The sequence below is a fragment of the Rutidosis leptorrhynchoides genome, chromosome 11, assembly GCF_046630445.1.
Source record: "Rutidosis leptorrhynchoides isolate AG116_Rl617_1_P2 chromosome 11, CSIRO_AGI_Rlap_v1, whole genome shotgun sequence".
Classification (NCBI taxonomy): domain Eukaryota; kingdom Viridiplantae; phylum Streptophyta; class Magnoliopsida; order Asterales; family Asteraceae; genus Rutidosis; species Rutidosis leptorrhynchoides.
Window position 1 is genome coordinate 29,758,610 of NC_092343.1, and position 16,688 is coordinate 29,775,297.

Genomic DNA, 16,688 nt, shown 5'->3' on the forward strand with positions numbered 1-16,688 from the left:
AAAGGTTTATTGATCTTGGATGATTACTTGGAATGGATTTAGAAAACTTGGAAGTAAACTTGCAATCTTGGAAGTATTCTTGATTTTATGAAACTAGAACTTTTGGAATTTATGAAGAACACTTAGAACTTGAAGATAGAAATTGAGAGAGATCAATTAGATGAAGAAAATTGAAGAATGAAAGTGTTTGTAGATGTTTTTGGTCGTTAGTGTATGGATTAGATATAAAGGATATGTAATTTTGTTTTCATGTAAATAAGTCATGAATGATTACTCATATTTTTGTAATTTTATGAGATATTTCATGCTAGTTGCCAAATGATGGTTCCCACATGTGTTAGGTGACCCACATGGGCTACTAAGAGCTGATCATTGGAGTGTATATACCAATAGTACATACATCTAAAAGCTGTGTATTGTACGAGTACGAATATGGGTGCATACGAGTAGAATTGTTGATGAAACTGAACGAGGATGTAATTGTAAGCATTTTTGTTAAGTAGAAGTATTTTGATAAGTGTCTTAAAGTCTTTCAAAAGTGTATGAATACATATTAAAACACTACATGTATATACATTTTAACTGAGTCGTTAAGTCATCGTTAGTCGTTACATGTAAATGTTGTTTTGAAACCTTTAGGTTAACGATCTTGTTGAATGTTGTTAACCCATTGTTTATTATAACAAATGAGATGTTAAATTGTTATATTATCATGATATTATGATATATAATATATCTTAGTATGATATATATACAGTTAAATGTCGTTACAACGATAATCGTTACATATATGTCTCGTTTCGAAATCATTAAGTTAGTAGTCTTATTTTTACATATGTATTTCATTGTTAATACACTTAATAATATATTTACTTATCATTTAACATAATTAACCAAGTGTATCAATATCTTAATATGATTCATATGTACCTAATAAGACGTTGTTATAACGATAATCGTTATATATATCGTTTTCGAGTTTCTTAAATTAATAGTCTCATTTTTATGTATATAACTCATTGTTAAAATACCTAATGAGATACATACTTATAATAAAATCATGTTAACTATATATATAACCATATATATGTCATCGTATAGTTTTTACAAGTTTTAACGTTCGTGAATCACCGGTCAACTTGGGTGGTCAATTGTCTATATGAAACCTATTTCAATTAATCAAGTCTTAACAAGTTCGATTGCTTAACATGTTGGAAACACTTAATCATGTAAATAACAATTTCATTTAATATATATATAAACATGGAAAAGTTCGGGTCAGTACATTGAACCGCCTCAAATATACTAGGAGGGCAAGTACGCAAGGTAAAGTAGAGTTTAGAAACTCCCGTACATGCCCTAAGCAACAATAAGTCACACTGAATGAGGCTTACGTTTTGATCGTATGCTTACCAAAAAACACCAAAACGACATCACCAACAAACAAACAAATTACCCCTAAACCTTAACTAACATACAAATTCAACCCCCTAAAATACGGTTCTAAATTGTAATATTACAATTTCATAAAAAAAAAAAAAACCCTAAACTAACTCCACCCAAAATTTTAACGGAGTGTATCTTCCCGCTCTCCGTGAGTTAAAATTTTGCGACGTCAATGTTCAACTCGAAATAATTTTACGACATCACCAACAAACAAACAAATTACCCCTAAACCTTAACTAACATACAAATTCAACCCCCTAAAATACGGTTCTAAATTGTAAAATTACAATTTCATAAAAAAAAAACCTAAACTAACTCCACCCAAAATTTTAACGGAGTGTATCTTCCCGCTCTCCGCGAGTTAAAATTTTGCGACGTCAATGTTCAACTCGAAATAATTTTACGAACACAACGCAACTGAATATACGCGAAACGATCGATCTTTAAAAAACACTAAATATTTCGGGTTATCTTTCATACATATACATACATGTACAATAAATCGCTCAAACTACCTACATCATATTGATGGTACCGTCCCCTTTTTATGCGATTTTCCTGACGTTAAATACGCATATGTCATTAGGTATACTATGTACTAAGTTTTACACTCAAGGATCACATTCACTACTTTTTCTTCAATATCAACACCACCACTTTTACACTCAAAGATCACTTCACTACTCTTTTATCATCTTTCATCAATGATTCATCCTTCAAGATCAACTATTAATCCTTCAATCTTTTATCATCTTTGTTGATGTTCTAAGTATAAAGCATATTTATTTTTTACTTTTTCAATGCTTCTAGAATTAGATTTTGGAATAGATTCTTGTATAGTGATAGTGATGTTCCTGACCTCCTCTTGTTCTTTGTGTTTGTTATTGTTGTAGATTTTGTATCAAATATGACAAATAAAATAGACTTTATTTATATAGAAGATGATGCTGAGATGGACCCTAAAGCTCCTGATCCTACTTTGTTTGATGATAACCCGGCCTTAAGGAAGAAACTCAAGGCTGATGTGTGGTCACATTTTATTATCCCAAATCCCGTTCCGAAAGATAACCCACGAACTTGGTGTAGATATTGCAAGGAAGATTATGCTTTCGGTCCTTCTACTATTGGTACTACTTCTTTACGAAATCATATAATTAAATGTAAAGTTTATCCTAAAAATATAAAAGACAAAAAGCAAAAAACTTTGATCTTCAAGAAGAATACTAGTGGTGGTGCAAGTCTTGAGGCTGTTACCTATAACAAAGATGTGTGTCGTAAAGCTCTTGCTAGAATGATAGTTATTGGTGCAAGTCTTGAGGCTGTTACCTATAACAAAGATGTGTGTCGTAAAGCTCTTGCTAGAATGATAATTATTGATGAACTTCCCTTTAGGTTTGTTGAGAAAGAAGGGTTTATTAATTTTTGTTCCATGTTGCAGCCTAAGTTCGAGTTACCTGGTTGGATCACAATTGCAAGGGATATTATGTCATTGTATGGGGAAGAAAAGAAAAAACTAAAAGATTTGTTTAAAAGATTTTCACAACAGATATGTCTGACAACAGATGCATGGACATCAATTCAAAATATCAATTATATGGTTTTAACAGCCCATTATATAGATGATGATTGGAAATTGCAAAAAAGAATTTTAAATTTTGAAACTATTTCTAATCATAAGGGCGAGACTATTGGGAAAATGATTGAGACATGTTTGATTGCTTGGGGTATTGAAGGCGTTTTAACAATAACCGTGGATAATGCAAGTTCTAATGATGTGGCACTTGTTTACATGAAAAAAAGATATGTAATTGGGGCAAAGGGATATTAAATTGTGATCATTTGCAAATACGATGTTGTGCACACATATTGAACTTGGTTGTGACTAGCGGTTTGAAAGACTGATAAATTAATTAAAGTGATTAGAAATGCAGTGAAATATGTTCGATCATCATCGTCAAGGTTGAACAAATTTAAGCAATGTTAGATCATGACGTACAAGTTAAGAGTTTTGAATGGATATCGAGAAGAAGCAAATCAATACATATCGAATGGATCGATTGGCTACAAAATCCATCTCTTTTCATTATGTAATCGATTCATTTTTTTGAGTTTATTTTCGAGTATGTTACTAGGTGATAGAGTTTTTATTCTAGCTCGGTATCAATTTGCTAATTACCTTGTAACGATCTGTGTAAACTTGTAAATTTGAGTTTTAATATTATTGCAGTTCAAAAAAAAAACAAATTTAAGCAATGTATTGAAGATGAAAAAATAAGTGTGGGTGGAAGTGTTTGCTTAGATGTTCCCACTAGGTGGAACTCTACTTTTTTAATGTTGGAATCAACTATAAAGTATAGGAAAGCATTTGAGAGAATGGAAGATGATTCACAATACTTTGGATACTTTATAGTAGATTCAAGCTTGGGAAATGAAGAAGCTAATTAAAATGAAAGTAGAATAGGGCCACCTTGGTTCAAACGTGCATTTTTTGTATGGTGCAAATTATGACTATAAAAACTACATTATTTCAATGATTATTATATCTTCTAAATAGCGTGAATTTGGATTTTTATGCATCAAAAAGAAGAAGACATTTTGGGCTATTTTAGTAGTACTTACCTATATAACCCATTAGAGAAAACGTAACCTGAATCGCTCATGTTCATTATTCATTGTGTGAAAATTGGCAACTCTATTATCCATCCTACCAATTTTGCCTAACTCGGAATTACTCGGCGAGTACTGGGTTTTTGCAACTCGGCGAGTACTCGGTCAAACTCGGGATTACTCGGATTATCAGTCAAAGTCAAACTTGGTCAATATCCGAGTTCTCCCTAAAAATTCCCGACCAAAGAGATATTTGCAACCTTGCATCCTACTAATCCGAATGCCTTGTGTTATCAACAGAACGTGAAGGAACCTGAGATTAGAACTGCATGTATGCAGGTTCTGTTCTCCATTGTCTACCATTTGAAGTACGTTGTCCTTCCATACTCTTCCGATCTTCTAGAAGCCTCACAAGAATCTCTAAAGCGTGGATCCGAAATGGTAATTTCACCCTTACATACATCTCTTTACTATTTTAGTCCCAAAACGAGCTCACGTTGACTTATAAGTTTCAAAAGTTTCGTGTACCAGAAGTCTATAACTATGTATTTGTTGATCAGGAAAGGATAGGTGGGGCCAAGTTACTGTCATCGTTGATGGCAAGTGAGGAAGTGATTGTACAAAGTATTTTAGAGCGACTGCTAGAAGCTAGAACCGTACTTTTAAGTATTTCGCAAACAGATTCTTCATCGAGTGTTACACATTTGCTTGCTTGTATTACTCCATCTTAAATTTTTCTATTTTTTAACCAATCTGTTGAAGATATGGTATTCATGTAGTAAATAATATGTACATGTGGACTATTATTAAGTACATCTTACAAGGCTACTTTTTGACTGATAAGGGAATGTAATGAGTTCAAGGGAATGTAATGAGTTCAGATGATAAAACCAGTTTCAGTTTGTAAATTATTGTTTTTGCTTATAAACAAAATTGAGTATTTTAAGTGTTTAATATCTCGAGGATCGTCGATTTTGTAATATGTCAATTGTGGCCGTTCACCAAGTACAAAGTGGTGACGCGTCAAACATCCAAATCCGGAAGACTTTGAAAAAGGAGTTTAGTGTTTTTCGAGTACTTTGAAGTTAAAAAGGTGAAAGAGTGTTCAAAAGAATATGTAGACCAACAAGAAGAAAAAAAAAATGAAAACGATTTAAAAAAAAGCTTTGGACATTGAAAATCTGAAGTTCATTCGATTCTTTGTAATTTAATTATGATAGCCTCCAAAAAAGATATAATTAAGATGCAAAGATTAGGAGATGAAAAAAAGTGTACTAGAGCTGTTTGTACAAAGCTATCTTCTGCTTGTGAGTTGATCCTTCAATATGTTAGTTTGTTAAAAAAGAAAAATCACATTTTATAACTTTAATCACATCCTCGCTAACTACAAAAAAAAGTAAGAATCACCAATCTATAAATTTGTCTTCGGGTCAAAAAATTATCTAAATCAACACCCTGTTTTGCATATGAAACAGAATCGTTTGACAAAATGAAACGGATCAGATGTCATAAGTCACCCGTCAGTAACATGTTTGCATACAAATTAAAAATACATGCAATGTTAGAAAAGAATACAAGTCACAAGAACTATAATTCATTCTTCCATTATAAATGAGTCACCCAAAAAACTCAGAAACCAAGTCTTAAGATTAGTGATCTATGTAAGTTAGTTTATGTATGTTGGTCAATTGTAATGTTTTGTACTTCTTTGTATCTATCAATGAAGAGATGTTTTGGTTTACAATTCAGTGCATTAAAAGCAGTTATACAAGATTATTCAGGAGCAGTCAATTTGACACAAGCATGACATTAAAACAACTAAATTATTAGTGCAGTTCATACCAAAAGCACAAGTTCATTACAATAAGATTCATTACAAGCACTAGTTCAATTCAATTCAATTTAGCATAAAGTGAACAAAACAATCACATAAACCAACCATAATCGTTATTTGCCTATTTGAAATCCGGACAACAAATAAACCAAGCCTGATTTACACCTGCACCTTTATAATCATCATCATCATATAAGGATTAACAGGCATCATCCGGTACTCATTATTAATGTTATCATCCTCCTCCTCCTCTTGAGTTCTTCTAAGCTTTTTTTTTGTTTAGCTATTGGAGGAGCATTCATAATACTCGCGCCATTTTGGTGGTGGTGTAGTTTGACCACCAAAGTGTTGTATCGTGGTTGTATGCCGTCCATGGGTGGTGGTTATTCGAGTAGTAGTGAGTCGTAGTAGTATCTTCATTAACAAGGTGAGTCCATTTTGTCATTCCACTTCGACCAAAGTGTTTGACTTGCATAACCTTTGGTAAAATCGTCTTATCGATCATCTTATCCTCTCCAGTTGGTGCTGAGAAATCGCGTCTAAAAATTCCATACGTATCATCATCATCCTGAAAGAAAGCACCCTTATGATAATACTTCTGCAGATACCTCCTCTGTAACGACCCGGAAATTTCCGACCAAATTTAAACCTTAAACTTTATATGTTTCCGACACGATAAGCAAAAACCCTAATATTGAGACTAGAAAGTTCAAAATCTATATTTGATAATTAGATACCCTTTTGACCAAGCCTGACGATTCACGAACATCTATGTGTATATACGATATGTATTAATAGCGTTAACAAAGTAGTTTTTGTAAAAATTATATTTTTACCATAACTGTAAATATTATATAATATATAATTAAGTATATAAATTAATTAAATAAATATAAATAAAAATAAATCATGTCGGCAGTATAGTTTCAATTATTATGTCACGAGATTTAAACTATTAAGTTTACTGTTCCTAATTAAACTTGATTATGTTTACTATGCTTGACTTCATTATATATTTATATACATATGCATCTCCATGTACATATAATATATATACATATTTACATATTAGAGATTGGGAGAACACTTGTTTTGTTCTCTGATTTGCAATACCACCCAACACCCTACAACAACATATGATCACTAGAAACCATTACTCTCTATCTCCTCTTTTGATTTGGTTTGGCCGTGAATCTTCATCATTCAAGAACCTCCTCGCTAATCGACCGATCCCTACTACTATCGTTTAGTTCCTGTTTTGGTTACACTCAACAACCACGAAATCCATCACCATTAAAGACCTTCATCTCCTTCGAAGATCATATCTTGAACCACCACTCAATCGTTGAACCGCCACCCTTTATCTCTCTCCCTCTTCTCTTTGTTAAACAATTAAAACAACCACCACCGTCGCTACTCTCTTTCTCCTACTACCACCATCGATCACAAGATCACCATGAACTATCACCTTGCGCCACTCAAAATCCACCACCACGGACTACAAGTCATCACCTTCACCTTCACTATGACACCCATAACCGCCACCTCATCACCCTCCTATCACCTTGTGTTTTCCTTTCTGTTTCTTCAACCGTCATAAACCAGCGAACACATCACCTTTTATTTTATATTGTTTCTGTTGACGAGCAACATGGAGTCACCTATTATACTCATGAAATACTACTTTATTTTGTTTCAATTGGCTGACAAGTTGGAAAACAAGTGGGACTAGGATTGCATGATAATTGAGATATACAAAACGTTAAGGATGAAGACAAGTGGTCTTTATTTTAATTATCACATTTAGGTGTACACACTTGTGTGTGGGAGCCAACTTTTGTTTAGGTAAATCACTTTTACATTCAAATGAAAAACAAAATATATACATACTCGCTAGTACCTGTTTCCCTGCCGTAATCTCACTCCCTCTCTATATACATATACTTAAACATAACACTATGAAGATGTGTTTGTGTATATTTGTATAACAGTGTCAATGTTACACATGATACGGCTTTTGCTTCTTCTTGGCGAAAATAACAATAACAATTACTATTTTGCTATTTCTTTTACTGCTGCTGTAAACTGCAGTTTCCACTCGTCGTTTCTATTAAAATTAAACACGAAGGAGATGATTGATTAGTGGCATGATGATGTCTATTGGTGAATTAACTAAAGAAAAAGTGATGGTTAGGTGAGGATTCAGTGGGTCAACAAAATACCAACCCCTCTTATTCACGTGCAAATACGAATCCTTGTGCTAGCCACCGAAACTCCTTGTTAACATTGGGCCGAGAGTTCCCTTTCTTGCTGTTGGGCTGAACTTGTTGTGCATTTGGGCCGAGATTCCAAATTATGTTTTATGTTGGGCCATGAGTGTTTGTTTTGTATTTTTAGCCGAGAAGATTAATGAGGAAGAGATATGGTTACATTGACGTACGAAAATAATAATTATAGATATGGATAGATGAAGTAATGAGATGAAGGATGACCTCCTGTTATTGTTTAGTTGTGGACATAATTATAATATTAATGATTTACGAGTTGATGATATAAAAAGAATGACGATTAATGAATGATGAAAAGATAATTAAGGTGATGGATGATGGTATTGATGATGATGATTCGTTAGGGATTATGTATGATGACGATAGGGGATGGATGATAGGTCTGGTCAAGTTAATTTTTGTAGAAAAATAAGATAAACAGTTTAAGGTTAAATAAATATAACTGGTGAATTATTCCAATAACACGAGGCAATGTGGATAGTTAGGGTGTTTGTGTGTAAACGAGAGGTCGCGGGTTCGAGCCTGGGCAAGGACACTTATTTTTGGAACTTATTCTCTAAGGTAGTTTTCTATTATTATTATTATTATTATTATTATTATTATTATTATTATTATTATTATTATTATTATTATTATTATCACTAAGATTATTGGTATAATCATTATTAATCAAATAAATTTTTTTTTATTAATATTAGTTTACCAAATAAATTTTTATTATATAAAAATATACTCAAATACATATGACTTAACTATATTAAATTTTTATAATAAATACTAAGTATCTATCTAAAGTATATAAAATAAATAGTTAACTAAGTTATTAATGAAACATATAATTTACTAAATTAACAATTAATAAATTGTTCGGTTACCATTATATATGTTAATATATATACAAATGATATAGGTTCGTGAATCGAAGGCCAACCTTACACTTGTACAATGATGTTATATGTGTATTTTTACTACAAAATACAGAATGGTGAGTATATAGTCCCTTTTAAACTTTAAATATTTTGGGCTGAGAATACATGCGCTGTTTTTATAAATGATTTACGTTATGGACACAAGTGATTAAAAATGATATTCTGCGGATTGATGTGCTAGGTAATTTAGTTATATGTTATAATAGCATGTAAGCGCGAATCCTAAAGATAGATCTATCGGGTTTTACACCCCCACCCAGATGTTGTTCTAGTCACTACTAAACTAGAAGAACGGGTGTTTAGTACTTCGAGGTTAACGGAACGCACTTGATTCGGTGCACATATTATTATAACTCAGGGGTACACACTCTTGTTAAGGCTAGTTACCGGGTGCCCACTGCTTAGAATGCTTTTCATACACTTGCGAGTGTATTATATTTTTATATATGAAATCTTGTGGTCCATAGTTATAACGCTGCTAGCATTAAACCTATATATCTCACCAACTTTATGTTGACTTTTTAAAGCATGTTTATTCTCAGGTACGAATTAAGTCTTCCGCTGTGCATTAGCTCATACTAAGGACCTTACTTGGAGTCGATCATCGCAATGGAACCAGATGTTGTTGATTTCGTCCAGGGGGATAAGGACGGGTCGTCACATCCTCCTTTTCCGTTTCGGTGCACCGGCAGGCTTCGGATTATTCCTGTCCCACTCTTCAATATCAGTAACTCTCTTCTCATTATCCTCCTCTCGTTCCGTTGCATCACCACGATTCTCTCTATCTCGTTTATTCCTCGCCTTCTCACGAGCCTTCCACGCCTCATACTCCTCCGCTTCATTCAACTCATCATCATCATCATCATCTGTTTCCACCACGTCATCAGAAACAATATTTTTCTGAATCTCCATATCTTTACGTATTTCCTTAATAAGCATCTCCTTCGTTTCCATCTTCCGTTTCTCCACTTTTTCACTCGCCCGTGCTTCAGCAGCTTGAATCTTGTTCCGTTCAAGAATAGTATGCCATTCCGTATTTGGTACCCAAACCGGCTTCACCATCGCTTCTGCTATCCCCATCATCTGTATCTGTTCTTCTTCCAAATCATCATCATCATCATCCGTTTCATACTCAGATGATGATTCATCTTCCTCCTCTTCATCCTCTCCTTCCATTATCATCTTCTTTTTTGCTTCTTCATCTTGCTCCCTCTGCAGAAACGTTTCCTTGATTCTCTTCCTCCTTTCATCAACTGCATCATCATCATCATCATCATCATCATCATCATCATCAATAAAATCCAACCGCTTTTCTTCAGTCGAATTAATAATCTCTGTCGCCTGCCTAAATCTTCGATGATGATCAGCTCTTCTTACCTCCTCTCCCTTATCATCATCATCATCATCATCATCATCATCATCATCATCATCATCATCATCCCCCCTTAACTTATACTTGGTTAACCTCTGCAACCTAGGATCATCATCATCACCTTTCACAATATTATTACCATCATCATCATCATTCCTATCCCTACTACTAGGAAACAACAACGCTTTTTCTAAACAAGCTGATGATCTCGACCACATTCTATTTTGTATATTATCGATTCTTCCTTCTTCATCGCCGCCATTATCTGCCCACTCAGGAGCTTTACCACGCCTATATCTTTTTACTTTCGTTTGCCCTATTTTATCTCTATAATGTTTATCCCTAATTCTTTCTCTAACACCCGCCGTTACCATCGACATCGTAACAGAAACCCTCGATTAACCACTTACAAAACCTAGCTAGCTCTAGATTTTCAAACGAAATCACTGAAATAATTTTTTAATATACTACTTTTGAATTCGGGTATAGATTTTGCTTACCACCGGAAAAAAAAAAGTCATCGTAATTGCGTGGATAGAGTCGAGATGATCAAATTATGGAGATTGCGATTGATTATATATAGAATAGATAGAATTTATTATTATTCCCAAATTAACTTGGCCTAAAAACTTGTTCCCAAATTAACTTGGTCTTCAAGTACGTACAACCCTTGTAGTTAAAATAATATGAGTTTTAACTAAAAAGATAAAACCCTTGTGGTTATAAACGAGATTGTCAAATCTACATAATCTCGTAAGTATGTTGAAATAATATTTTATGACGGCTTTGATGAACGAGATTTATATCAAATTAAATTAAATGTGTAAATTATAAGAAAAATATATGTATTGTTGCACACAATAGTTTTTTACTCGTCGGGCCCGTGTACCAATTAATTGGTCAATTTTTTTGCCCGAGCGCGTAACCCGGTGAATAGCAACGACACGCATGTTAAAAAAGTAAACAATACAACTAATTAAAAAGGCTAACACAATAACAAAAACTAAAAAGGTTAAGATTATAATATAATTACAAATTACAATAAACAATACTATATAATTAAATAAAGTTGCAGGTTAACATATATATCCGCGGGTTGTTCAAAGAGGTATCATAGATTTACGAGTCGAGTTATACATGCTACGAGCATGATATATCCAAGATCGGCTCACGACTATCAACGGATAAAAATCTTTCGTCGCCATTAATTTAAATAAAGTTGTTTTTCAATGACATTAATTATTAAATAATGATAATTAATAGTTAGATTAATAATTAATAGTTAGATTAATTATTAATAGTTAATAGTTTAATAATAATACTACTAATAGAAATATACGGATAAAGTTTAGTTAATAGTTTAATCGCGGGATTACAGAATAAAAAATTTTATAATGTAGCAACGCATTTAAATATATATATTATCCTTTTATTTAATTATAGTGTACAGAGAGTGAACATTTGACATACGAAAGAGAGAATCGAGAACCAATGTGGCGGTCTCATCAACACTTCCCAAGGACTTTCCGCTAAGGAACTTCACTATAAAGCATGGGTCATATATACAACTATATAAGTACACTACAAATGCCAACTACATTGTATTTAAAATAAAAAATCATCAAACACTTGTACTGAAATTTATAGCATTTTAAACTTCAATGTTTTGAAACCAGTGACTTTCTAGGCACAAATATACTCGATAAAGCTGAGCTGCAGTAATGATTATAATCAACAAACAAATTGATTGGTAAATGTCAAAGACGCTGGTTAAATGTCAACCTTACCATAAAAGGACATGATATAATCGATATTCAGGAAATGAAAGGAAGCCAACATTTTGGATAAAATAATAACACAGCTTGTTCCAAATCCTAATGGCTAAATTTAACTTACGGATAACTGTACTGCCTATCCAAGCAGCAGGTGACCAATAAAGTTGTCGCGATTGGAATTTAAATTTGTAGTTTTCTACTAGATGTGGTATTCAAAGAATTTCAACCGCTGCCACCAAAACACAATTGTAACAAGTCAAAAATTAGTTACGAAGATATGAGCTAATTAGTGGTGAAATTATATCATGGATAACACACTTACACACACCATGCAGCTACTAAAAATAATTCGAATTCAAGAGTAGGAGGAAAAGATGAGTTGCTCAGAAATCTAGATATCGTAATTGAGAAAGTTTTATCACATTCGTCTCGAAACAGTAGATTCCTTTGACTAACCAGTTAATCACCAAATTTTCCCACATGTTATTCCTTAACAAAACTGATCACTAGTGCTTTCACAAAGTTCAATCAAGCAATGACCCTTTTTAACCAACCTCGAACCTTTATGTGAGCAGCAGTAATACCAAATAACAACGAACAAATTGATTTGTAATCAGAATATACGAACCGTCTAGGTATGTATGAGATTCTCAAAAAATTCAATCAAGCAATGACCATTTTTAACCAACGTCAAAATTTAATCCTGACTAACAAATAGTAGAACACTTTTTATATTTATAATTCATAATACTTCACATCACTTGGTTAAGATACTAATGAGCATGCACACAAATTCCTAAATTACATTCAATTACCTGATATGAAATACAGATAGAAAACTTACTTTAGCAATTATCAAGTCTTGAAATGTAAGTTTATGATTATACTCCATATGATTTCGAGTAATTAAATCATATGGTCTTTCGCCAATAGGACCTTTAATTCCAAAGAAGACCACATGCTTTTATACTCCTCGCAATACTTCTACCAGTAACAACCCAACTCCTGCAAAACTCAAATGTCAACCTAGAGTTGGTCAAGAGTCAAGACATAGACTTTCAATACAATGATATTATAAATCATATCTTTACATATAGCTGCAATTGGTTATATAAAGATTCGAGGTTATTAAGATAATGTATAAGATAATATATCCACCAAGATATATCTAGGGTCATTTTCTTCATTGCAAGGAGGATTATTGAGATAATGTATGATTCCATTTTCACTCGCCCGCCCGTTTTGACCAACTTAATCTTCCCATTTCGACCAGCCCGCCCATTTTGACCAACCCGCCCATTTTTCAAAATGCAATACATATCTTGAGGTCAACCGATGAAACTACCCGATGAAACTGTCCAATTATTTTTAAAAATACTAAATTTCCAATTTATTACAATAGATAATACTCTATATTTCCACATTACTACAATAGATAATACTCTATCTTTCCAAGTTATTATAATAGAGCTAAGTGATTAGACCCGATACTCTTAAAATAAGTTTTAACTTTTTGCACCAATCACCTATTGAAGCTCCAAATCACAAAAAAAGTGTGCAATTGGTCATTGAAAAACTACATATACCTTAGATAAATAGTCACATATACCACCATAACATAATATTCAAATCATCATATTCAAGATTATTGCAAATAACTCTACGCCCATGCTTGACTCTTGGAAGACCAATGAATTCCTCAAGAAAAGCGCTGTACGAAAAGATGATACATGGCTAAATTAGATAATCAAACTTAAACAAAAACCTTCATTTATATTACACAATGCATAATTGTGTAACTGAAAAACTCTAATTGTACAACCTAAAATAAATCTATAGCATAGTATGTCTGATGTCGCTGAACATACAACCAAAAATTACAACCCTAAACATACAACTCTAATTGTACAACCTAAATTACAACCCTAAACATACAAACCTAACTGCAGATGAATTAATACAATTTAAAGATGTCACTGAACAAAGAAAACTCTATTTGTGTTTGTTATACACATAAATTCATGATTAATTTGTATCAAAATCACATGAAAATGTATCAAAAAAATAACCTATTGAACCATCTAACAACAAAATCATATGAGAATGTATCAAAAAAATAAACTTAGATTCTGAACCATAACTTTGGTTACCATCATTAGGATGAGGGAACCCATTATATTAAAGTTTTCTAATCGAGTTGTTCTTTATTAGCCAAATCAGAAACACAATATAGAACCCTAAAACATCAAAATCATAAGATATAGTAGTAGAATAACTGACCTTTATTTATGAGAGTAACGATGAAGATACAGGAAACTTGTTAGATTTTGATTTTTGGGATTGATTTTGAAAAAAGATTCATGTAGAAGGAAGGGATTTTAGATCGGTTGCCGTGTATAAACCCGCGTATAATTTTTGAGATTTTAGAGCGCGTATAATTTTTGAGATTTTAGGGGTATTGAGGGCATAAAAGTGATTAAGGATGACTTATTGAGTTATAATTAGATCCAATGGTTTAGAGATAGGGTTAATGATTATCTTTTTTTTAATCTAATGGTGTGGATTAAGAGTTGATTTTTTTTTTTTATATCTCAATTAAGATTTTCTTTTAATATATACTACGTAGTATACAGATAGATAGATTATTAATTATTATTGCTATACTAGTTAAAGACCCGCGATTTCGCGGGTTTTATTAAGTTATGATATTTTAAAACAATCTTCACGATCATGATAACATTGATAACACAAAATATGTAAAAACATACTTAAAAATGTTGTTCAAAATAAATTAAAGTAACCGACTTGAATTCGAAAGTAGTATTAAGCAAGTGTTCGTATCTTCTAATAGGTTCGACCTATTAAGTTGCAGGCGGCGATAATGAAACTTTTTTTGATGTGTTATCTTAGTCTTCGGTTTAGTTTCCCACATATTTGTTAATGTCATTAATTTTTGAGGTGGTAATGAATTATGGATAATATTATAGCTTGTTGTCTTGTTTGTTCTGAAAATTTTTAGAACAAATATTTGTTACCACAATCCAACCCAGTTTGACAAGCATAAAATTTTTCAGTTATGATCCACCACCAAACCCACCCATTTGCCACTATGAGTACAAACAATTCATGTTGATCTGGTACCTTGACACATAGTTGGAGGAGAATTAATAACTTCCCCAATTTTCTCAAGTTTAGGTCGTCATCCTTCATTAACTAATCATATATTTAGCAAGGAAAGGTTGTAACCGTTTTAACTTAACACATTTTTTTCAAGTAATTATTGATTTCTATTATCTACTACCAAAAAAATTTAAGTATCTACGTGTATTTAAACGTGCGAGAGATCCAAATAATCAATTATAGAAAACAAAATATGTTAACGAACACAACAAATCTAGAATCTAGAACTCCTTTAAATTGGGCCCAATATCCTCAGTAGAAGTATCTTTGTGTGTTTAATATGTGAGGTTTGTTATAATTTTAATACTTTATATGGCATATATTTTACTAATTATGAAAGAAGATACTAATATGAAGGAAGAAAGAAGAGATTAAATTCTTATTCAAGAATGGTGTGTTTATCTTGTACATATTGATGCATATTTATACTACAAATAGTGTTACATATTTGACTTTTGTGAATTATATAAAATTGTTAGCCACCATTTCTTGACTTCTACTTCAATAATTGATGTATTATAACACTCCCCCTTGGATGACAATTTTAGTAGCGAACAACTTGTACTGCCTCGTTAAAAACTTTGCTAAAGAAAAACCCAGTGGGATAAAAACTTTAGCTAAGGGAAAAAGAGTGCAGTATAAGGTTGACTCCCCCTCAAGTAGACATCATTGAGTCGTCACATCTTTTGAACTTGACTCATGCCAATATTGTGAACGTGTGTTCTGGAAATAGCAGTTGACAGTGCTTTGGTATAAAGATCAGCAGAGTTGTTGATTGAACGTATCTCATTTCAATCTGGTTGGCCTTAATGAGATTTTGAGTGTATGAGAAGAATCTAGGAGGTATGTGTTTTGTTCGGTCACTTTTGATATACCCTTCTTTCATCTGTGCTATGCAAGCTGCATTATCTTCATAGATAGTTGTTGGACTTTTATTGCGTTCTAGTCCACAAGAATCATTAATGAGTTGTGTCATTGATCTCAACCAAAAAAAAAAAAAACATTCCCGACTGGCTTCATGTAATGCAATCACTTCGGCATAATTTGATGATGTTGCAACAAGTGTTTGTTTTTGAGAACGCCATGATTTTGTGGTAACTCCATTTAGGAATACATATCGAGTTTGAGATTTATCTTTATGAGGATTTGATGAATGACCTGTATCTGCATAATCAACCAAATCTTGTTTTGATTCGTTAGAATAAAATAATCCTAAATCAGTAGTTCCTCGAAGGTATCGAGATATGTGTTTGATCT

The 16,688-nt window shown here is 32.6% G+C and overlaps 1 protein-coding gene across 1 annotated transcript; it reads right to left on the reverse strand.

Annotated features, from left to right (window-relative positions):
- Window positions 1–6,185: 6,185 nt before the first annotated feature.
- Window positions 6,186–10,856, reverse strand: LOC139874424 (uncharacterized). Its single transcript, XM_071861858.1, has 2 exons — window positions 9,766–10,856; window positions 6,186–6,498 (listed from the first exon to the last, which is right to left on the reverse strand). The coding sequence occupies exons 1-2, from the start codon at window positions 10,854–10,856 to the stop codon at window positions 6,186–6,188; spliced, it is 1,404 nt and encodes a 467-aa protein (XP_071717959.1).
- Window positions 10,857–16,688: the final 5,832 nt, after the last annotated feature.